A 24,248-nucleotide genomic window follows, 5' to 3' on the forward strand; every position below is an offset into this window, starting at 1 on the left:
AGCTCATCCGCGAAATTTTAAGATTTCGCGGGGATTAATTTTCGCGGATGGCACTATTGGGGGGCATTATTTTCTCGATTTTGTGACTTTTACTGTCAAATCATGCATATTGGTTGTTGAAATACACATTATTTGCGCCTCTTTGATGCAAGTAACCATTCAAATAGTATTTATTTGACATATTTTGAGTTTTGTTTAGAAATATTTCGCGGATGGGCCTTTTTCAAATTTCCAACGGGACTTATTTTCGCGGATGACACCCAAATCCGCGAAATCCGCGAAAATTAATCCCCGCGAAAATTTATCCCATTAAAGTATTTTATTGTTCGCTTCTTTTTTAAAGATTTGCTGGGTTGGAAAAGTATGAATTTCTTTGTACATATTTTACCTACCCCAAATATTTAGGAGGCTGAGATTTAAACGAATCGTCAAGTTGAAACGAACGATAAATGTATCAAGGTCTGTTTTATTTACCCCCTGGTGACTTAACAAAAGAGACTTAGCTCGATGTTACAATCCAATTATTGAAAGTTTGTCTCGGCCTTTTTATAATGAGCGAGACATATGTTCTCTGATTACGCAATTTTCCTATTGACATTTTCGAGGCATTTTGATGTAACTGCGCTGAACCGGTTAACCGTGTATTGACAACATGACAAAATAATCATTGTTCGGCTGAATGTAAAGTTTAACCATGACATGACATTTCCAAAAAAATTATAAAGTCTAAATATTAAATTATTTCGAAATCCAAATGTTGCATTAAATCTGACTTGACTGTTGCAGATAGACTATTTGGTTTGATCTCTCAAGCCATAAAAATAGTTTTCAATGAGATCAATTGATGTAATAGGAATGGTTACTCCAATCAATTGTCACAAAAATGTGCCATGCAGTATGGATGCCACAAGGTAAACAACCATCTGTGATCTGTCAAAACATTATCAGTTGACAGCAAAAAAAAACAGCCACACACATTGTCACATTATAGGATAGCAAGTGGATGGTAGGACAGCTCTCCTCTCCCAGCCCAGACGCCAGAGGTAGTGGTAAAAAACCTCAAGAATGATACTCGAGTAAAATTTACAATAAGTGTGAGCAGCAGCAACGTTATTTTACAAGCAAATGATGCCTTCCAGCTTATAAAATCAGCAGGATTCTGCTTTGACAAAAATCGCCATCTTTGTTTCGCAAGTGTGCAAAAGTGAAAGTAGCAGCAACAACACAAAAACAAACATCTCGCACTTGATTGGATAGTCAAACTCGATATAATTTTAAAAACACTTTTATTTTATAAAAAAAAAGAAAAGTCTACTTTGCTCGGTGTTTTTTCGTGAGCCAAATCGGCAGCATTTCTCGAACATATACAAATTTACGCCCCGCGTACGCAGATCTTCCGCAAATATTCGATTACTAGTGTTTGCATCTTTTGACTACGACAAAATAGAGAAGCATTTTTCGATCCCAGAAGTTCATAGTGAGGGGTGTTGCAGATTTTTCAGAGATGTATTTGAAAGTTTCTAAAGTCTGTCCAGATATAATTGGCAGTGGAAACAAGAATGCCTGTAACTTTTGGTAGTCAAATATGATTATGGAAATTTTTTTCCTTGTTTTAGAGAATCAAAAGCGCTATATTTGAATGTATTTTTTGGTTGAAAAATTCGCGATTTTTAGCGGTTAAATTTGCAATTGTAAAAATTGAGCTTTTTTTCTACTTATGCTATAACGTTCATTTTTACACCAGTGGTAGTCCAACCTTAGGTTAATAAGAAGTTTGTTAAATTTCAAGGCAAAAAGAAAAGTCCTTCGGAAGATATGGGACCCGAAATCCCCCTTGGTAGCACTTTTCTGTGAAATATCAAATCTCCAACTTATTATTACTAAAAACGGGGGTTATGTTATCTTTTTTTAAACAGGGCGATTAAAAGTTGGAAAATGTTGGTGCATTGGTATTATTGGTATCATTGATTATTTCGAAACAAAGTGAAATCACAGTATAATTGTTTTTATTTAAAAGATAAGCATGAACTTATATTGCCTTTGTTATTCTTATGTTAAGTCATTAAAGAACTTTGCTAATTCCCAAAACACTAAACACAGTTTGGCTATGAGGTCATTAAAGAGATCGTAAAATGTGTTATGATCGAATAACTGTTTTATCAATCATACCACTACCCCCGTTTTTAGTAATAAGTTGGAGATTTGATATTTCACAGAAAAGTGCTACTAAGGGGTACTTCGGGTCCAATATCTTCCGAAGGACTTTTCTGTTTGCCTTGAAATTTAAAAAAATTCTTAACCTAAGGTTGAACTACCACTGGTATAAAAATGAACGTTATAGCATAAGTAGAAAAAAAGCTTAATTTTTACAATTGCAAATTTAACCGCTAAAAATCGCGAATTTTTTAACCAAAAGTACATTCAAATATAGCGCTTTTCATTCTCTAAAACAAGCAAAAAGAATTTCCATAATCATATTTGACTATCAAAAGTTACAGGCATTCTTGTTTCCGCTGCCAATTATATCTGGACAGACTTTAGATTGATAATTGAAAATGCAGATGATGTACAGTATTATTTCGATAGAGAAGAAACCACCCTTCATCATTGAAGCACTGATTCTTTTTTATGTTTTTGTTTCGATATGCATGGAAAAGAAAAGCAGAGGAAAGGAGTTCCATGATTGAAACGTACTCGTTGGTTGTAATAATGGTTAAAAAAGACAACATTTATGAAACAGTCAAACAATGTGAATAATTTCTTGATTATCGTCAAGCCGTAATGATTGTTGAGATGCTTAAAAAGTCAAGGACGTACCTTTGTCGCAAACGAGAGAATTGGGAGAAAACTTTTATAAATATCGCTCGTCATATAGTTTTTAAATACAAGACATTAAATTCAGTTACATTTCCCTTATTATGTTAGGTATCAGAAATCTCGCATATTGGCAAACATTCAAGAATCTCAATTTTTTTGTATGCAGTGATGAAAAACTGTTTGGCTTCACACGGACAATACCAATAGCTGAAAATATTTGGATCATGTCAAGTAGTTTTATAAATTTCTTAGTTCATCAGATCTGATTTTAGTGTATTTTATGGAAGAACTCCAAATTAAAAGGTCATCTGAAAATATTTTTGTTGCGTTTCCCCCCTTCCCCTTTGTCTTTGACAATCCCTACTCCGAAAGTCATGTTTTCGACTGTTTTTGATTTGATTTTTCTCAGACAGGCCTGTTTGTTGTTGTTGAGTACTGTATGAAGATTTTAACTTGAATATGAAACTCTTTACCTTGACATTTTGTCTTCACAATTAAACCACAGTAATGTTTATAGTTAAAACCAAGAACCAACAAACAAACTGTATCTTACTCTTATTAGGTTCTTATTAGTAGGGGGAGGGCTAATTGTCGGAGGGGTTTGAAATTTTAATTCTAAAAACCCAAAAATAAGCTAAAATCAGGCTTTATAGGGCAAAATAAGGAGCCTTCCTTCCCTCTGTCCGCCAAAAATATTTCTAAAAATTAATGAACGATCGGGGGGGCTGATAAGGTCCGGGGGTTGGAAGAATTTCGTTTTGGAGCAATCTCATTATTTAAGATATAGAGTACTGAGGATCCTTCACTTGCGATCGGAGTGATCTAAGGATTTAAAAATTGATACGAAAATTGATGTCATGCAGTCATACACGAACTTACAATTTGAAAATGGTTGAGCGATATATGGGAACTTAGTCGACCGCGCGCACATTATACCAAAGCAGATGAATGACCAGATGAATGACCTCTCATTTTTATTCTTTTTTGAAACTCTTAAAGAATTTAAAAAAATCATTGCGGTCCCTATCTAAAAGATAAGGCTAGAGATTTGGTTTTTTATTGTTTGTGAAATACAGCTTGAGTTAATCTTTGATCAAGAATCAACTCAAGCTGCATTTCAGTCACGAACAATGTTGACCATAACAAATTTCCTATTCAAAATAATTTTTAATCAGTCTCCAAAAATTAAGATTCCTTATAAGGATTTAAATTTCTATTTTCTCATTGTTTGTAAGATGGAACTTTGATTGGCATGACTGCGCAGTCCCCCCCCCCCCCTTTAAAAAGTATAAAAGTGCATAAATGCTTGTCTGGTTCGTAGCCAAAGCCTTAGGAAGAGGCTTCTACTGCAACAAATCAAATCAATCTCAATTTAAAGGTAATTTGTTCATCTCAAATAACAAAGGGCATATAAAAAATGGTTGTAAAAATACAGTACTCATTTCGTTCGACTAAATTTAACCTGATATCAGATCCCGGGGGGGGGGTACTTAGGCAAAAATGGGTGCTGGGTATGTGCGTGCCTTAAGGGTAGGGTTTTTCACCCTCCCAAAGTCTCTCTAAGGGTTACCAAAACAACAAAAGTCAAAATCAGTCTCTCTAAGGGTCGGTTTTTTCACAAACTCGGGTCAAAGAAAAGTCAAAAGTCAAAAAAGTGAGAAAATTTTTCAAAAAAGTGAGAACATTTTTCAAAAATTAGAGAAATTTTTCGAAAATTGGAGAAATTCTTTTAAAAATCGAATTTCTTTGGCCCATTATAGAATTTTTTTGTGAAAAAGTCTCTCTAAGGGTTGGGTTTTTCTACACTGAGTCTCTCTAAGGGTCACCTTTTCACCAAAATTCAGTCTCTCTAAGGGTAAGGGTCCAGAGGTCTGGCACGCACATACCCGACACCCGTCAATCCTAGTACCCCCCCGGGTATCAGATTGTTGTTGTTTTCTCTCCACCACGCTGAAGCTCTGAAGGGATGGCTGAAAACATACAATCTGACAAATATGCAATCTCGAAATTGTAAGGACCGCGTTTGCAAAGTATGAACAAAAGTTTTTGATGTTATTATTTATCACGTATCATAGTATTTCCATAGATTTGTAAGTTGAGTTAGTTCACCATAATAAAGGACAGAAATTTTGTTTTCATCACAAAGAAAATGTGACAATTTTTTATGTTAAAAATTTTCAGATACGTTTAAAATACATTTAAAAATTTTTATCGAATAATTTGGGTAAATTGCTCTGCGCCCTCCACTCCATTAATAATTGTAGCAAATTAGTTAGTTAAGTTGTTTTGTGAACTGGCGGTTTAATTTGATTAAATTATTTTTATCGAATAATTTGGGTAAATCTCTCTGCGCCCTCTGCTCCATTAATAATTGTAGCAAATTAGTTAGTTAAGTTGTTTTGTGAATTGGCGGTTTAGTTTGATTAAATTATGAGCAATTAGAACACACAAGATTTAAGAAAATTGATGTTTAAAAGTTTTATTTCAACAAGCCAAGTTGTGTCAGTCACATGTCCGTCAGGCCATGAGCTATGTTTAGAAATGATGTTAAGGAAGGGTCTCTTCTTGGCTTAAATTTAACAACTCCAATGTTATTTCCAAAATTTATTCATTAATATTTATTTTCTTTCTAACTTTCAGGTAAAACCATAATATACCGAATACTGACACACAAAAGACGAAGACGCCATCTTATTTTTCAATTTTTTAATTTCTAATCTTTTATTAGAATTTTCGTTGTAAATTTTAACTTTAACCTCTGTTTATTCTACTAAATAAAAAATTCCATTTGCAACTCAAACGATTAGACTTGTATCCTGTATCTCAAAACGCAGTTAACCTGAGTGAACCAATAACCCATCGAATACAGCTCAACAATGTATACCCATTACAAGCATCGATAAACCTCGGAAAATAATCAGAAAATGCCCCGATAAAATCCCTATAAGGACCCGAATACTGGTAGTGGTATTCTTACAAAGAAAAGAAAAATAATGCATTACAAATTCTCAATTCTTATGAAAAATATTTCCTAAAAGAAATATTTCGGATATTGAAAAGGCATTCTAAATTTGGATTTTCAATTCATCTGAAATCTTGTCCACTATTTAAAGTGCATTTTAATTTTGACGCCGTTCATTAAAAATGTATTTATAATTTTCCTCAATTCTCTTTTTCATGTTAAAAATGTATTTGTAATTGTGAAGTATTAAAAAATTATAAAATTGTTCAAAAAAGTAAATGCATTTTAAATGAAATCCTAATGAATTATATATCCTATTTTTTCAAATGTTATTTCAATGCAATTAAAGAGCATACTGTATGCTATTCCATGATGCATTTTATTTACAAAGTTTTTACTCTAGCAATGCGATTTAAATTCGTTTAACATTTTTGTCTAGGTCTAGGTTTCACTACATTTAAATTGCAATTAAACTCAAATTTCAATGACAAATTCGATGCATTTAAAACGCGTGGAAGTTCCGTAAGGGGGGATGACAACAAAGTTGCTTGATTGTGTTTATGATTAGGGCGCCGTATCAGTCTTGACTTTCTGGAGCACAACAAGATTCTTGTCGTAAAATTTTCTGCAGGAGGACTATTTTCCTCAGATGCATAATTTTCAAGTGCCTTCAGGGGTTTACCGTGCACGTAAAAAAATTATGAACAGCTGTTATCAGGTTAACTATATTAGGTTAGATTAAGAAAAAAATATATCTGTTTTGAAAGAATGCCTTTTAGACCAACAAACCAAAAAGTTCTCGACGACAAAAAACTCTCAATGACTTCAGCAAAAATTAAACCTAAGGAAATACTCTGCCAGGGGATTTAATACCCTTTTCTTAAAAACATCAATGTAGGAAATTGATTTGTTGTATTGAATTTTAAATCAAATTAACGGGAATCTATATATTAATACGCTTAAACGTGTGTGTTTACAACGTTTTGTAAAAGGTTTTCGAAAATCTAACAAAGCTCTACAAAGCCTCCTCTTCATGGCGTTGAACCATCATCTTTTTGCACCTTAAGCAGATTTCCTACCACTAGACTAACTTTGATACCCCAAGATACTATTTTCTACTCATCAAGTTCGGAGCTTGATGGGTTAAAATCAACCTTCTTCCCAAATTTTTTTTGTCATTAAAGAATTCTTATTTAGACGCTCCTTAAAACTTCCTGTTTACAATAGCGGCTCCCTATCACTTTCAAAACTTTTAAAAACATTTTATATAATACTTTGTCCCGGTTTGAACTTTGGTCTTTTTGAAGAATGTGCATTCTTTTGAACCAGTAAGCCAAATGTGGCTTGCGTAAAATTAGTTACTTCATTCAAGGGTATAGCAAGAGTGTCTTTCGAACTTTCACTTTGAAATTGTCTCTCTAATCTATATATTAATACGCTTAAACGTGTGTGTTTACAACGTTTTGTAAAAGTTTTTCGAAAATCTAACAAAGCTCTACAAAGCCTCCTCTTCATGGCATTGAACCATCATCTTTTTGCACCTTAAGCAGATTTCTTACCACTAGACTAACTTTGATACCCCAAGATACTATTTTCTACTCATCAAGTTCGGAGCTTGATGGGTTAAAATCAACCTTCTTCCCAAATTTTTTTTGGCATTAAAGAATTCTTATTCAGACGCTCCTTAAAACTTCCTGTTTACAATAGCGGGCTCCCTATCACTTTCAAAACTTTTAAAAACATTTTATATAATACTTTGTCCCGGTTTGAACTTTGGTCTTTTTGAAGAATGTGCATTCTTTTGAACCAGTAAGCCAACTGTGACTTGCGTAAAATTAGTTACTTCATTCAAGGGTATAGCAAGAGTGTCTTTCGAACTTTCACTTTGAAATTGTCTCTCTAATCTATATATTAATACGCTTAAACATGTGTGTTTACAACGTTTTGTAAAAGGTTTTCGAAATCTAACAAAGCTCTACAAAGCCTCCTCTTCATGGCGTTGAACCATCATCTTTTTGCACCTTAAGCAGATTTCCTACCACTAGACTAACTTTGATACCCCAAGATACTATTTTCTACTCATCAAGTTCGGAGCTTGATGGGTAAAATCAACCTTTTCCCAATTTTTTTTGTCATTAAAGAATTCTTATTCAGACGCTCCTTAAAACTTCCTGTTTACAATAGCGGGCTCCCTATCACTTTCAAAACTTTTAAAAACATTTTATATAATACTTTGTCCCGGTTTGAACTTTGGTCTTTTTGAAGAATGTGCATTCTTTTGAACCAGTAAGCCAACTGTGGCTTGCGTAAAATTAGTTACTTCATTCAAGGGTATAGCAAGAGTGTCTTTCGAACTTTCACTTTGAAATTGTCTCTCTAATCTATATATTAATACGCTTAAACGTGTGTGTTTTACAACGTTTTGTAAAAGGTTTTCGAAAATCTAACAAAGCTCTACAAAGCCTCCTCTTCATGGCGTTGAACCATCATCTTTTTGCACCATAAGCAGATTTCCTACCACTAGACTAACTTTGATACCCCAAGATACTATTTTCTACTCATCAAGTTCGGAGCTTGATGGGTTAAATCAACCTTCTTCCCAAATTTTTTTGTCATTAAAGAATTCTTATTCAGACGCTCCTTAAAACTTCCTGTTTACAATAGCGGCTCCCTATCACTTTCAAAACTTTTAAAAACATTTTATATAATACTTTGTCCCGGTTTGAACTTTGGTCTTTTTGAAGAATGTGCATTCTTTTGAACCAGTAAGCCAACTGTGGCTTGCGTAAAATTAGTTACTTCATTCAAGGGTATAGCAAGAGTGTCTTTCGAACTTTCACTTTGAAATTGTCTCTCTAATCTATATATTAATACGCTTAAACGTGTGTGTTTACAACGTTTTGTAAAAGGTTTTCGAAAATCTAACAAAGCTCTACAAAGCCTCCTCTTCATGGCGTTGAACCATCATCTTTTTGCACCTTAAGCAGATTTCCTACCACTAGACTAACTTTGATACCCCAAGATACTATTTTCTACTCATCAAGTTCGGAGCTTGATGGGTTAAAATCAACCTTCTTCCCAAATTTTTTTTGTCATTAAAGAATTCTTATTCAGACGCTCCTTAAAACTTCCTGTTTACAATAGCGGGCTCCCTATCACTTTCAAAACTTTTAAAAACATTTTATATAATACTTTGTCCCGGTTTGAACTTTGGTCTTTTTGAAGAATGTGCATTCTTTTGAACCAGTAAGCCAACTGTGGCTTGCGTAAAATTAGTTACTTCATTCAAGGGTATAGCAAGAGTGTCTTTCGAACTTTCACTTTGAAATTGTCTCTCTAATCTATATATTAATACGCTTAAACGTGTGTGTTTACAACGTTTTGTAAAAGGTTTTCGAAAATCTAACAAAGCTCTACAAAGCCTCCTCTTCATGGCGTTGAACCATCATCTTTTTGCACCATAAGCAGATTTCCTACCATAGACTAACTTTGATACCCCAAGATACTATTTTCTACTCATCAAGTTCGGAGCTTGATGGGTTAAAATCAACCTTCTTCCCAAATTTTTTTTGTCATTAAAGAATTCTTATTCAGACGCTCCTTAAAACTTCCTGTTTACAATAGCGGGCTCCCTATCACTTTCAAAACTTTTAAAACATTTTATATAATACTTTGTCCCGGTTTGAACTTTGGTCTTTTGAAGAATGTGCATTCTTTTGAACCAGTAAGCCAACTGTGGCTTGCGTAAAATTAGTTACTTCATTCAAGGGTATAGCAAGAGTGTCTTTCGAACTTTCACTTTGAAATTGTCTCTCTAATCTATATATTAATACGCTTAAACGTGTGTGTTTACAACGTTTTGTAAAAGGTTTTCGAAAATCTAACAAAGCTCTACAAAGCCTCCTCTTCATGGCGTTGAACCATCATCTTTTTGCACCCTAAGCAGATTTCCTACCACTAGACTAACTTTGATACCCCAAGATACTATTTTCTACTCATCAAGTTCGGAGCTTGATGGGTTAAAATCAACCTTCTTCCCAAATTTTTTTTGTCATTAAAGAATTCTTATTCAGACGCTCCTTAAAACTTCCTGTTTACAATAGCGGCTCCCTATCACTTTCAAAACTTTTAAACACTTTATATAATACTTTGTCCCGGTTTGAACTTTGGTCTTTTTGAAGAATGTGCATTCTTTTGAACCAGTAAGCCAACTGTGGCTTGCGTAAAATTAGTTACTTCATTCAAGGGTATAGCAAGAGTGTCTTTCGAACTTTCACTTTGAAATTGCCTCTCTAATCTATATATTAATACGCTTAAACGTGTGTGTTTACAACGTTTTGTAAAAGTTTTTCGAAAATCTAACAAAGCTCTACAAAGCCTCCTCTTCATGGCGTTGAACCATCATCTTTTTGCACCTTAAGCAGATTTCCTACCACTAGACTAACTTTGATACCCCAAGATACTATTTTCTACTCATCAATTTCGGAGCTTGATGGGTTAAAATCAACCTTCTTCCCAAATTTTTTTTGTCATTAAAGAATTCTTATTCAGACGCTCCTTAAAACTTCCTGTTTACAATAGCGGGCTCCCTATCACTTTCAAAACTTTTAAAAACATTTTATATAATACTTTGTCCCGGTTTGAACTTTGGTCTTTTTGAAGAATGTGCATTCTTTTGAACCAGTAAGCCAACTGTGGCTTGCGTAAAATTAGTTACTTCATTCAAGGGTATAGCAAGAGTGTCTTTCGAACTTTCACTTTGAAATTGTCTCTCTAATCTATATATTAATACGCTTAAACGTGTGTGTTTACAACGTTTTGTAAAAGGTTTTCGAAAATCTAACAAAGCTCTACAAAGCCTCCTCTTCATGGCGTTGAACCATCATCTTTTTACACCTTAAGCAGATTTCCTACCACTAGACTAACTTTGATACCCCAAGATACTATTTTCTACTCATCAAGTTCGGAGCTTGATGGGTTAAAATCAACCTTCTCCCCAAATTTTTTTTGGCATTAAAGAATTCTTATTCAGACGCTCCTTAAAACTTCCTGTTTACAATAGCGGCTCCCTATCACTTTCAAAACTTTTAAAAACATTTTATATAATACTTTGTCCTGGTTTGAACTTTGATCTTTTTGAAGAATGTGCATTCTTTTGAGCCAGTAAGCCAACTGTGGCTTGCGTAAAATTAGTTATTTCATTCAAGGGTATAGCAAGAGTGTCTTTCGAACTTTCACTTTGAAATTGTCTCTCTAATCTATATATTAATACGCTTAAACGTGTGTGTTTACAACGTTTTGTAAAAGGTTTTCGAAAATCTAACAAAGCTCTACAAAGCCTCCTCTTCATGGCGTTGAACCATCATCTTTTTGCACCTTAAGCAGATTTCCTACCACTAGACTAACTTTGATACCCCAAGATACTATTTTCTACTCATCAAGTTCGGAGCTTGATGGGTTAAAATCAACCTTCTTCCCAAATTTTTTTTGTCATTAAAGAATTCTTATTCAGACGCTCCTTAAAACTTCCTGTTTACAATAGCGGGCTCCCTATCACTTTCAAAACTTTTCAAAGTCTTTCAAAGTCACCCTCGAATGTCCAACCACGATGGCCAGCCACGATGGCTAAGAAGATCTAAAATATTCTTTTGCTAAGCCATTTATTTAATTGTGGTTAAAAGTTGCAATGTAATGTTTTCTTTTTTGTCCTTTATTTCCTAAAATCAAAATCAAATCATCAATCGGCGGCTAACTTTCTTCAGTCATAATTTTTTAGATGTGTAGTGATTCACTTGATTGGGAAACGCAGCGTGCGACGCTGCGCATACGGCTAGTTCAATATAATCATCTTTAACAAAGAATATCCCTCTTGAGAAAAAAACTGACAGATTGGCGTATTTTCGTATTTTGTTTGTCGTAAAATTAGTAGAGATTCTCTAGGGAAATCATAGCAGTGTTTAAAAAGTGTTTCAACTTTCAGACTGAAGCACAGAGAAAGACGAGAAATCTCCTGTTGTCAAACGTCTCCAGGTATATGAATTTTTTACAGATCGAAAATTATTACGTTGAAGCTTATAGTTTTTAGAGTTTCTTCATAGATTTTAATGAATATCTATCTAAATTATTCTTCTTATCAAATTTGAAAAACAGCAGTGCCATTTTGGGGCACATAAGTTTTGGAAACGGGACAAATTTGAGAAAAATTTCAAAAGTAGTTCAATTAACTCTTAAATTTTAAACAAGGTTATTTCTTTTTAAAGGTTTCGTTTTTAAATAAAAGTGATATCGTTTGCTTACTCGTCAAATTTATAATTAACAGACTTTTTAATATTTAATTGAAACGGATGTGGAGCAAGATTTGTCAAGAAAAGGAAAAGATTCACATATCACATGTCAAAATAAAAAATCAAACCAAATTTGGCTAATTGATCTTTTACAAGTTTGTTTTGGACACGTGATTTTAATTGTTCTCTTTAATGACACGTGCTTCGAGTAATGTTTACATTTTACTACTTTGATGTCCCTTTAAATATTTGTCTGATATGAAACGGGAACAATTATGTAAAAATAATACTTTAAACTTGCTTTCAGCCTCAAGATGAAGGACAGAGCAGCAGCGGCATTCATTTTCGTATTTTTTATGGTAAACATTGCTTTAGTGGATGCTGCAGACGAAACGGAAAAGAACGAAACAAAAAGCGATGGTTTACCAATCGTGTGTCCTCAATGTGATCCAAACTGGACGCCTTTCCCTAACATGGTGTCTGGTCTAGTTGGCTATAATATCGTTAGTGGTAAGTAGTTAGATTCTGATTGCTATCTTTCAACACCCCTGCTTCACAGACCCGCTGGGGCCTCAGCCCCACTGGAAATTTGGTAAAAAATTTCGTCCGTGTGGGAAAAATACCCTAAAATTTCAGCCCCACTGGGAAATTGATTTTGATCTCATCCCCATTCGAAATTCATTGTTTAAAAATTGCACTCTGAAACCATCCCCACTGGATTTTCTAACGTTATAACAATAGAATTTTTATCCCCACTGTAGGAAAAGGTTTCACCAGGATGTGAAACAGGGGTGTCTTTTATACTCTTCCGTATACATTCCTATTCCTATTGCTATAGATGATGTACTGAGTGAAAAAGAATAAAACAAATTGGAAAAATATAAATGTTTTTCGCCAGCCAGTTAGTCACACTAGCGTCCCGCCGAAATGCGTATCAAAGATTAGTGCTGCAAAAGCGCTTGCCTGACTCTCAAGCAAAGAAAATGCGCTGCAAAATTTCTAGAGTGATTTATAAAAAAGTAACCCGGCGCTTTTTAATGAAATTAACATTTTCAAAAAGTATGAGAAATTGCTCAAAATTTGAGCCGTAGATGAAAAAAAAATTGAGCCAAACCAACCTTAAAAACTAATTCGAAGATCAACTTCCCAAGAAAAAGATCTATGGGGGAGACGGAACCCACCTAGATCCGCGCACCGCCGGATAGGCTACTTTCCGGAAATTTTGCCGGACCTCAAATACTGACCCATTTACATGTGTGGAATTATTTCTACTTTAGCGTATAAGCAAGGCCTTAAAAATCGAAGCGCTGTCTCGGGAATTGAATGACGAAATTTTCTTCGATTTTTGAAAAAAAGTCTTACCCTTAGAAACATTTTTACACGTGTTTTCTTTCGAAATCTAAAAGTTTTCCTAAAAACCTTGAATTTTGCGACCCTTAGAGAGACTTTAAAAGGTGAAAAACCAACCCTTACCCTCCGCACATACGCAGCACCTATTTTTGCTTTTAATTGCTCCCCCTCCAGAAAAATATTTATAGAGTTGACCCAATCTGACTCAAAATGAGCAAAATTTGAAAAAAATTGATTTTTTTTGGAAATTCTTATTGCTAAAGTCCAAAGAAGTTTATTGGAGAAATAATGAGCATATTAACGATACTGATGATGACATTAATAAATAATGTCGAGATCATGATCAAGCTTCAGTTATTATGAAATTCTTGTTTTTCCTTAGGTGACCCATTGCAAACAGCGGCAGATCCTGGAATGGGAAATCAAATTTTCGCACCAACCAAATATATTGATGGTACAGTGTATCTTGATGATTCTATTACAGCTTTTGAACTAAGTAATTGTCAGCGGTCAATGAGTATTCAATCGTGGACAAACGTAAACCAAATGAGGTATGCTAAAATGTTTACATCAATAATCTATAAAACATTTTTACTACGATAGCACGTACATAATTATTCAAGGAAGCCTGAATTCATTTTCTTGGGTTAATTTTTGCGTGGATAAATTTTCGATTTTCACGAATTTTAGCCATTTTCACGTAATTTAATCTACGCGAAAAATTTGAAGACCCTTGATTTGCGAAAATTAATCTACGCTAAATTTTTTGGAATTTTACAAAATCGCAAAAATATAAAAGTTCGCAAAAACCAAAGTTCACAATCAAAACATAAAACGAGTTTGTCTGCCTTTGTTCGATTAAATACACACCTCTTTTCTAAAAAACATTTTACAATCTTTAAAGTGGTACTCTCGGGTACCTAATAGTCATCCCCCCGCTAATTAATTTTTGCTAAATTTCTCCACTCGGGACATTCTTATTCCACCCCATCCCCCGCTTATTAATTTTCGGGAATATGTTTTGAAAGTTCCCTATGTTGTCCAAATTCTGCTGTATTAGCCTCCTTTTCAAAAATTTTCCACCCAGGACATTTTTATTCCAACTCCCTCCCCCACCCCGGTTATTAAGTTTTGAGATTTTTTCAACCCCCACCCTCCCACTTATTCCAACTCCCCCGGCTATTAGATACCCGAAAGTAATAAATCTTGTTTTCTAGCTCATCATTAGAAGAAACTTCAACAAGTGGATATAATTTGCAGTTGGGTTATGATTCAAAGGTCACTGCTGGGGTAGAAGGTTTGGATCTTTCATCTGATATTCCAGCTCCTTTCACTATGGGATGGAGTAATTCTAAAACAATGAAAAATGCTGCATCCTCATTCTCTGAAGAACAAGGCATGGTGGCGTTTACACATGGCATGTGTATTCAATATGAAATGAAATTGAGTGCTTACTATTTACCTGAATTCATGCCACCATTTGTCATGGCTATTGGAGAGTTGCACGATGCGAGCAGTCAAAGTACAAACGAACAAGAAAATGCGTTTAAAAAGTTTGTCAATGAGTTCGGAACCCATTATATGATACATTCAGAGCTGGGAGCATTATTTGCACAACAAACAACTTACTCGGGAACTGTTCGTCAAAATATGGATCACGAGGCGTTACAACAATGTAATTCAAAGCAAGCGGTAAAGATATTTGGTATTCAAACGGCGCCAGATACGTCAAAATGCACAGATACAGCTGAAGAAACCCTAAATTCGTATTCACAAACTGACGTCAAACAAGTCACATTATCCCGCATCACTAAGATTCTCGCGATTCCACTGGTCGAAAGACATCACGTGGAGGTGGGATATAAACCGTATCTGTCATCCTCGCATTCGATTGAGAAAAAAAGAAGACATTGCATATTGAAGAATGCGCTTTCGAATGTTTTGGTCAAAACTCGAATGTTTTGTTTTGAAAAGACAGAAAGAATAAAAGAAGGGGAAATCAATGATTGAGAATATGTTTGTGCCAATAGGATGCAGAAAATCTTTAAGTTATTTTGATTTTCACTTTTCTTTGTTTGGATTGAGCAAGACTTTCAATTGCGATGCTATAAAATGTCACTTTCACATATCCCGCTTTTACAGTTTGCTCTTTATTGTAAGTATCTGCTTGGAGAGTTCTGAAAATTTTTCGTGCCTTTGGAACACTTGCAAAGGGACTTCAACGGGATAAATCCGTTGCACGGTCGTCTCGAGGTGGGATACGGGATATACAGGGATCAGTAAAAACCGTATTGGGACTCGGCAAGCCTCGCCACCAATACGGTTTTTACTGACCCTGTATATCCCGTATCCCACCTCGAGAAGACCGTGTAACTAATAATAACTAAAGGTGAGAAAATATTACTATCTAGAGTATTACTCTAGAATTAGCATACCAGCTGACACACAACGCTGTTTCAACGTCCATATAACGCTCACAGCGTCCATATAACGTTAGATGAACGTTAAAACAACGATGTGTGCCAGCTGCGATATCCCAAATGATTTGCAATGCAATGGGAATCGGCCTCTAATTGGCTTCTTAAAGCGCAAAAACTGGACACAACAGCTGTTTCTAGCTAAAAAACACTGTTTTTAAGGGTTAATATCTCGAGTTATAAATCAAACATAAATCACCTATACTTGCTATATATCTCTAATCTTAATTTTTTGAGAGCTTTCCAAAAATATACAACAGGTCTCTATTTTCTCGAACTAAAATATTCATTAATTTTTGACCTTATAATTTTGGCCTAAGACCGTCATATTTGTCCGAAAATCACACCAAAGTGTGAAAAAAAAAAAAAAATTCTCTAGGGGATTAGGGTGGGATCAAAATGCTTGCAACGTTACAAATCATTTTCATAAGCTCATTTTGGGCTCAAACAAAGCGTATAACTAAGTAGAATAAGATTCAGTCTGGGCAGATATATTTTTATTTTGAAATTTTGCGTAATTCGCATTTTGCGCTATTTTGATGACGTCATAAAAATTGAAATTCCAATAACTTTTGTTACAATCATCAAAATAATTTCAAATTTTGACCAAAGATGCATTTTATTAATGTTTTCAAGATTAGAAAAAAAATTATTGAAATTTGATGATGTCATCACTTTTCGGCCAAAAAACTGAAATCCTTAAAATATGATGATGTCATCAAGATTTTAAAATTTTTTAAAAATATCTTTATGAATAAAATTTGCATTGAAATGCATCTTTGGTGAAAATTTGAAATTATTTTGATGACTCTATCAAAAGATATTGCAATTTCAATTTTTATGACGTCATCAAAATAGCGCAAAATGCGAATTACGCAAAATTTCAAAATAAAAATATATCTGCCCAGACTGAATCTTATTCTACTTAGTTATACGCTTCGTTTGAGCCCAAAATGAGCTTATGAAAATGATTTGTAACAATACAAGAATTTTGACCTTCACGAACCCGCCTTATTCCCCTGGAGTTGGTACCCAAATTATTTTGATTCCTCTACCCCTTATAGCTTTCCAAAAATGTATAACAAGTGCTTTGACTAAAAAAATCGAGCAACCTCAAAAAAGCTAACAAATTTTCCCCTACTATCAGTGGGGATTGATATTCACATATTTCTTTATGGCTGGGATTTGAATTTTTTTGATTCAAGTCAGTAAATCCAGTGGGGATGGAAAAATAGCATATTATTTTGCAATGAGGATTGGTTTATTTGATTATTTTAATGGGGACAAAAATCAGAGCATAATTTTCCACCAGTTTCCACCAGTTTCCACCGGGAACGATATTTTGGCCAATTTTTCCACTGGGAAGGGGTCCCAGTGGGTCTGTGAGAAGGGGGTGCATGCAATTCCACCATAATTTATCATTAGCCAAATCAAACCAATTATTGTCATTTAAAACATTAGCCTTTTTCAAATTAGACAAACCCTTTTCTACGCAAATTTTGGGGCACCTTTAGGACGTTTAGATATAAAACCCAACGAAAAAGCAGTTTGCGTAGCAAACGATCAAAGCTAGTTCTTGCAATTAGCGTCGAGTAATATAGTAATATACCAGGTGGGTCAAAAAAAAGTATTAAATTGCTAGAATAAAAAACAAAATAAACAATCTTCCATTGTGAAGGAATTTGGTTGAGCTGTAAGTGTAAAAAAAGTTTAAAATCTGTGTAAGATCCTAATTTAAGTCTTGGGTATGAAGTTACAAATCGAAAGAAGAATGATTTAATTAAGAAATTTACCATGTCCCTAGTAAAAACAATCACGGAATGGATAATTCACCAGAAAAATGAAAACACCTACGCCTCCTTCGCTTGACATAATAGGAATTTGTCTTTCCGATAAAAACTTTATTTTCTATCAACCAAAAACTGTATGAACAACGTTTATCGATCGAACATTGTACTAGAACTTTTATAAACCCTGTTAGCTAAAGCTGTCACAAGCAACGAGTAAAAGTAAGTAAGTTTGCAACCGCAGTCGAGGGCGACCCGAAGACTCCCTTTTCGTATAGCTACCCGAAGGTAGGGGAAGGCGCCACTCCTTTCCCTGGATTTCTCCACTTACCCTTGATCCTTCTCTTTAGTTACTGGGAATCAAGCAGAGAGGCATCAAGTACCATTTTGGGAATCTTTGGTATGACCCGACTGGGGATCGAACCCACAATCTTGCGCACCGTAGCTGGATGCTCTACATTCATGCTACGGTCGGAAAAGAACCTAGATGTTTATTCATGCATTAAGTTGTAACTTTCATTTAGGGTCAAGACCTACTGATATTGCAGACTGGGCGACACAAGAGTTCACACCTACGCCATTAAGATACCAATTTTCACCCATTGTCAATATATTTCAAGACAATTTCATCGAAAAACGAAACATACAAAATTCAGATGGTCAGCCTGTTAATTCATTAAAACTTCGCCAGTGGTTTATGCCTCTATATGACAAATATTGTGAAGTGCTCGGCTTCAAATGTTCCATGGCTAAAGGGTGCGGTTTTGATGACAATTGTCCAGTTGATACAATATGTGAGGGTGAAGGTGAAACACATGAATGCGGTGGTAAGCATTTTTTCTCAGCTGTTTTGTTTTTAAGGGTTACTTAGACTACACAATATATTGGTGAGCAATATTCGTCAATAAAAGTTATGGACCGTAATGTACGGAGTAAACAACAGGTGCTCTATTATAAAAAGGTAAACAATCCTCCTATATTATATTGTTGAAATATTGCATAATTAAGCTGACAATATATTGCGGATACCGTTTCAATATATTGCCGGCGGTCAGCAATATATCATCAAAATATTGTCTGACAATATATTGTGTAGTGTATGTAGCCCTTTATAGAAACAGAAAAAGTGTAATTTTTTATATCATGGAGGTAATAAAAGTATAGATGGAGAGTCAATGCCTTTCTATTCTGATTTATCATCGGAAGCAAACAGCTAGTTAGTTGCTTTGGGAATAAGATATTAATTTTGGATATACGTGGGAATTTAAGATAAATGGCAGACATTTTTTTAACAAGTATATTGAAATATAATGGCTTTGTCATGAAAAATTGAACAACTTCACATAATAAGCAAAATACTCCAAACTTCTAGGGGAAGCTGCCCATAAAGCCATCGATAGATTTACAAAAGAATTACGTGTTACGATTAGGAACCTTGTATCAATCATTTTGTCAGAGTATGAAAACCGCTGCCCACTTAGACGTGAAGATTTTAAGATAAGAAACTTTCGATGATAAAGTGATGCAACTTTCAATGTTAACAAAATGCCAGCCCAAAAATGTGTCCTTATGAAATTAATATACTCTTTTAGTCTTACATCAGTTGAAACTATTTCAAATTGCATTTTAACAAGGATTTTCGGCAAGATTAGGTTTTTCAAAATCAACAAAACAGTCTCTTTCTGTTCTTATAAACTTATAAATTGATGTTTTTTGCTTCCAATGATGGTACATCAAAGTAAAGCCGCTTTGAATTCAAAGAGTATATAGATTTATGAAAGATTTCAACGACCATTTAGATCACTACCGAGACGTTTTCTCTCCCTCTATATCTTTATTACCTCCATGTTTATATGTAGTCCCTTTGAGAACCCCTGTGTCACAGACCCACTGGGACCCCATCCACACTGGAAAATTTGGCAAAAATTTCTCCGGTGGAAAAATATCCTGAAATTTCAGCTCCACTGGGAAATTGACTTTGATTTTTATCCCCACTGAAGAAAAAAGTTCCATCGGTGCTGTGAGACAGGTGTGTTTTTGCCAAACGTCATCAAAGTCATCCAGTATGTAATTATAAGTCGGAAAAAAATGCAGAATTCATTTTATTGGTCCAATCTGACGTAAAAGATAAAGTTTAGTGTGATTCTTGTATGTGTTTTTTTTGTCTTCAGAATGGGGCGAATGGGGTTCATGGGCTTGTAGTGAATGTGGTGTTTCATTGCAAAAGAAAAGAACACGCGAATGTACAGGGTGCAATGGAGAAGAAGAACAAATTCAATACTCTGAAGATCCAACAGATTGCTGTAGTAAGCATAATTCAGCCTTTAAAGATTTTAAAATAGCTGTACGTCTAGATGTGGTTTAGAAAGAGTATTTTCCAGGGGAGTCTTCAAAAGTCCGACAGCTTTCTAGCCCGACAGAAAATTCCGAAAATGCAACGGAAGGTTGCGCCAGTTTTTCAAAATAGATTCCTGCCATTTTTTGCTGATTACTTTTTTTAATGAAAAAGACACAGCACATTTTCGGCAACATCTAATAGACAATATCGGCTTAACGTGAAACTCAGATTTGATCCCCGAATATTGCCCACAATGCTTTTCGCGGAAAAAAGTTCACGGTGAAATCTTTTCCGCACAAAGCATTGTGGGCAATATTCAGGGTTCAAATCTGAGTTTTCACGTTAAGCCGATATCGTCTATTGTAGAACGTTTTTGTAAGACTCAAATAAGCTCATAAATGCTATGCTGATTGCCATCAATATTTTACTAAAATGTCAAAAGATGGATAGGTTTCTGACCCCCTGAAAAGTATTTTTGAAAATTATTTCAATTCATTCTGTAAACTCAAGAAATATTAGTTATTTAAAAAAGGAATAAACCAGCTGCACTGGAAAGTCAGCCCAAAAGGCTTAGAATGATTAAGACGAAGCAAAAATAAAAAACTGAGCACATTTTTTTTGCTTGGAACGTTCAGACGAAAACTGCACAGCACAGTCGAATCCTGTCTTCAAGGAAATTTATTCCCGAAAGATATAGTCCAAAGTTTATCACTGAACTTGCAAAACAATAAAAAAAAAGAGCCCGTTTTCAAGTCAACCAGGGCAAGGTTTTAAGCTGCATTATTTGAGTGAATGAATATTTTTTGAATATTTTTTTCGCATTTATGACGTTCTAAGATTAAAGAATTTATGATATGAAAATGAAGATTGTAGCATTATTCTACATGAAGTTGACTTTCTTCTACTTCGTTTTTCATCTTGTTTCACCATTTTTTGAATTTCTTTTTTGATAATATTCCACTCCAAAATATCTTTTTGACAATTTCAATTTATGGAAGTGTATTTCTCAGGTCTATTATATTTACAATTTAGATAAATGATAGAGTTTTTACAGATCGGCCCACACTGGCGTGGGCCTCTAACCCGCTCTTCTTATAATCATGTTGTTTCCGTCGTAAATTTCTTTAAATAGAGTTTAGTCTACCTCTCACTTTTCATATATGACTCTTGTCTTTTGCTTTCGATGTTTTTTTTCTTTTGCTTTATGATGCCATTGTTTAATTATCTCGCGTTCTTTCCTTGAAAAATCGTCTGATACTCTGAAATCATCTTTATCTAACACAGCGTATTTTGGTTTGTTACATTGGGCTTTTCCAGAAATAGTCCTCAACCAAAATATACTCAACCCCTTCGTTGGGGGTTGAGTATATTTTTAAAAGTGGATATCCAGGGGTCTTTACTAATAAAGTGGGATATCCAGGGGGTTCGATACTTCGAAAAATCGATATCCTCGACAGTGGGGGTAATTTTTTTTTCTGGAAAAGCCCATTTACAAAGCGCATATAAATGTTATTTTGCTTTTACAGACGTTCTACACAAAGTGTATGTCCGAGTTGCATTGTACGAAAATACTGATGCTGGTAGTAATTATGAACCCTACGGTGATATGAAGATCTCAATCGGTGATCGACCGGAGAATCAAAACAAACAAGCCTGGAATGTCGCAAGAAAAAATTGTCCAAGCTTTAAGTTGAGCACTTGGTATTATGGACCTGATAAATATATTGAATTTTATGAACACTTTGATTTTCTTAAATCAGATGGTAATATCTTCAAGTTACATGGACATGCTTGGGAGGCTGATAATAATCCTGATGATCTGCTTGCAAAGTTTGATGATTTTCAAGATGATGTGAAAAAATATCTTGATTATGACTGGCTCCACTTCAATGGTAAAGCTGGCCATGGTAAAGAAGAAGGTCAAGTAAAAATCAAATTCTATAAAGTTTGAATTTGACTAAACTTTGAAAGAGGGAAATTAATCTAAAAGTTTTATCAAAGAATTTAATTTTTTCCAGGCTATGAATTTAATGTTTCATATTGGTCACATTTTTATTATTACCTGACCAGACATCGGTTTACTGTTATGTAATATTTTGTATTATAACAGATATTTGTATGGCCTTTCATTAGATTATTGAGATTTATTAACTGGAGGTGAGTGATATTCAATATCATTTACCGAGTAATAAATCCAATATCTAAGGAAAGTTGACATGCAATATATGTTTTAATATATACCAAGAACCATTTCATCTATATTCCAACAAAAGCTAGTCAATCACAAGCGTTTTGGACTATATTTTAATTGAGGAACTAAAGCACAAATAATTTTCCAAAACTGACATTAAAATATCAGAAGCAACTCCATTGCTGGCGTGGTACTCAAGCGTGTAATAATTACCGTATCATTGCACAGTCATTGGCAATATGGAGATTTATTTTAGAGGAAAAAAGCTTACTGGTATGTAATAATAAGCAGATATTCAATGGTTAAAAGTTGGTTATTGAGATTTATTAACCCGAGGTGATGTAATATTCAACGAGGCGAAGCCGAGTTGAATATACATCACCGAGGGTTAATAAATCCAATATCCAACGAAAACCTATTTAATATATGTTTTATTATATACCTAGGGCAAAAATAAAACATTAACTATGTCAATATAGTCAAACGATTCACTTAAAACACTCCCAGAATCGAACGTTCGAATGTTTTTCTTTTTTCAATGATTTTATTAATTACTTTGAGTTATAAAATTTGTTTATGAAATTGACAATAGATTTATTTTAATGAATTTCTTTGATAACAACAAGAGCAACAAAAAAACTCAAACTTTGAAAGCAAAATTTGAAAAAAAAATTCTACCGTGGTATAATAGCCATGGTATATCAGGAATTATTCAATGGCTGTTTTTGCCTACAATAAAAGTTCTTATTTAATTTTTTTTGTCTATCCCATACTATTAATTTTGTAAGTTTATTCAAAAGCAAGTTAAAATTGTAAACATTTCCTCTGAGTTTAACCAAATTATCTTTCTTGTTTATCAATTTCAATTTTCGATGAAAGAATTTTAATTGTCATTAAATCTGTGAAAACTTCCGACTTTATTATTCATAGAATTATATTTCAGACTATAAAGTTAGCAGTGAGTATCTATTTCCTTTCACTTTTCTAAATCTTTTACTTTTGAGCCGGCTTTATGGTAAATAACAAGTCCAAAGTGCAGTTCAGGCAACCCCTGTACCCTGCAGCCTCCCCTAGAGCTAATACCCCTGGAAGGATCTCGTTCCATCAATCGGAGGCCCCCATCGGATACTACTCGACAGTGTCTTGTAGGCCTTGTAGAAGGTGTCGATGATAACAGTGTTACAAGCACAAGGGCAGTGTAGCCCGACAGAAGTTTCTGTTATACGGGTTGACTCTATGATTATATTGCGCAGTTGGTGTTTTTTCAGCAAGAGGTTGAAACGACGAACAGCACTGTTGATATCACCAACTAGTTCAGTATTAAAGTCGCCAAGAATGATAAAATTAGTTCGTTTGTCATTTATAAAGCTACCTTAAGAAAATAGATTTTGCCCATTCACCAAAATCAATTCTCGCCGAATTTAGAAACTTTATTAAATCGCAAATATAAATACTGCAAAACTGCAACAAAATTGGCGAACGGGCTCATTCGCCAAAATTTCTTCTCCTAATGTGTAATAATTTGATCAAATTTGTCCAAAAATGTGATTTTGTCTCTTGGAGCTTGATACAGACATGACACTAGTATCGTTTACGATTTAACTGTACATTCAAGCCAAGATATTTCAAGGCCGTTTACAAATGTTTCTATACTCAATGCAATTGAGAATTCCTTTATGGTAATCCAATACTCCAACCCAACCAGAAGAAAAAGATAAACATTCACGTGCTTTCTACCGACAACTCTCCGACATAGGATACGCAGCATCCACACATCATCATGTGATGACCATTCCTGGTTGTCGTTTCGGTAGTTACCGAACGAACACGACAAACGACAATGGCGAAGTCCCCTTTGCGGTCTTTTTGGTAGGTTGTGCTTCAACTCGCGACCTTAGAATAAAAGGGTTCTATCGCAAAATTTCAACTTTTTGAGTTTTATGCATGAATGAAATCTTGAGGGCATAGAGAAACATTTTGTCAACTCCTTTTACAGTTTACTTTTTTCAGTTTCTCAAAATTAAGAAGATAAATAGGTTCTA

The 24,248-nt window shown here is 34.5% G+C and overlaps 1 protein-coding gene across 2 annotated transcripts; it reads left to right on the forward strand.

Annotated features, from left to right (window-relative positions):
* Window positions 1-4,104: 4,104 nt before the first annotated feature.
* On the forward strand, window positions 4,105-22,318 carry LOC136823465 (uncharacterized). 2 transcript variants are annotated; one of them, XM_067079657.1, is made up of 6 exons: window positions 4,105-4,195; window positions 11,760-11,809; window positions 12,371-12,573; window positions 13,796-13,964; window positions 14,631-15,267; window positions 18,202-18,349. In XM_067079657.1, exons 3-6 carry the CDS (start codon window positions 12,378-12,380, stop codon window positions 18,259-18,261), a joined length of 1,062 nt encoding a protein of 353 aa, XP_066935758.1. In that variant the 5' UTR covers window positions 4,105-4,195; window positions 11,760-11,809; window positions 12,371-12,377; the 3' UTR covers window positions 18,262-18,349. The 2 variants fall into 2 exon arrangements, with proteins under 2 accessions (XP_066935758.1, XP_066935760.1); XM_067079659.1 differs by lacking the exons at window positions 4,105-4,195; window positions 11,760-11,809; window positions 12,371-12,573; window positions 13,796-13,964; window positions 14,631-15,267 and adding exons at window positions 15,295-15,568; window positions 19,849-19,983; window positions 21,542-22,318 and having other exon boundaries at window positions 18,202-18,504.
* The last annotated feature ends 1,930 nt before the right edge of the window (window positions 22,319-24,248 follow it).

This window comes from Clytia hemisphaerica, unplaced genomic scaffold, assembly GCF_902728285.1.
Source record: "Clytia hemisphaerica strain Z4C2 unplaced genomic scaffold, Clytia hemisphaerica genome assembly, whole genome shotgun sequence".
In the NCBI taxonomy this organism is placed as follows: Eukaryota; Metazoa; Cnidaria; class Hydrozoa; order Leptothecata; family Clytiidae; genus Clytia; species Clytia hemisphaerica.

What these genes read in the sequence shown, in the direction of transcription:
- LOC136823465 (XM_067079657.1), top strand. Translation starts at nt 12,378, where the DNA reads ATGAAGGACAGAGCAGCAGCGGCATTCATTTTCGTATTTTTTATGGTA. An exon ending in TGGCTATAATATCGTTAGTG is followed by an intron (nt 12,574 to 13,795) that starts GTAAGTAGTTAG and finishes GTTTTTCCTTAG; the next exon opens with GTGACCCATTGCAAACAGCG. An exon ending in TCGAAAGACATCACGTGGAG is followed by an intron (nt 15,268 to 18,201) that starts GTGGGATATAAA and finishes ACTTTCATTTAG; the next exon opens with GGTCAAGACCTACTGATATT.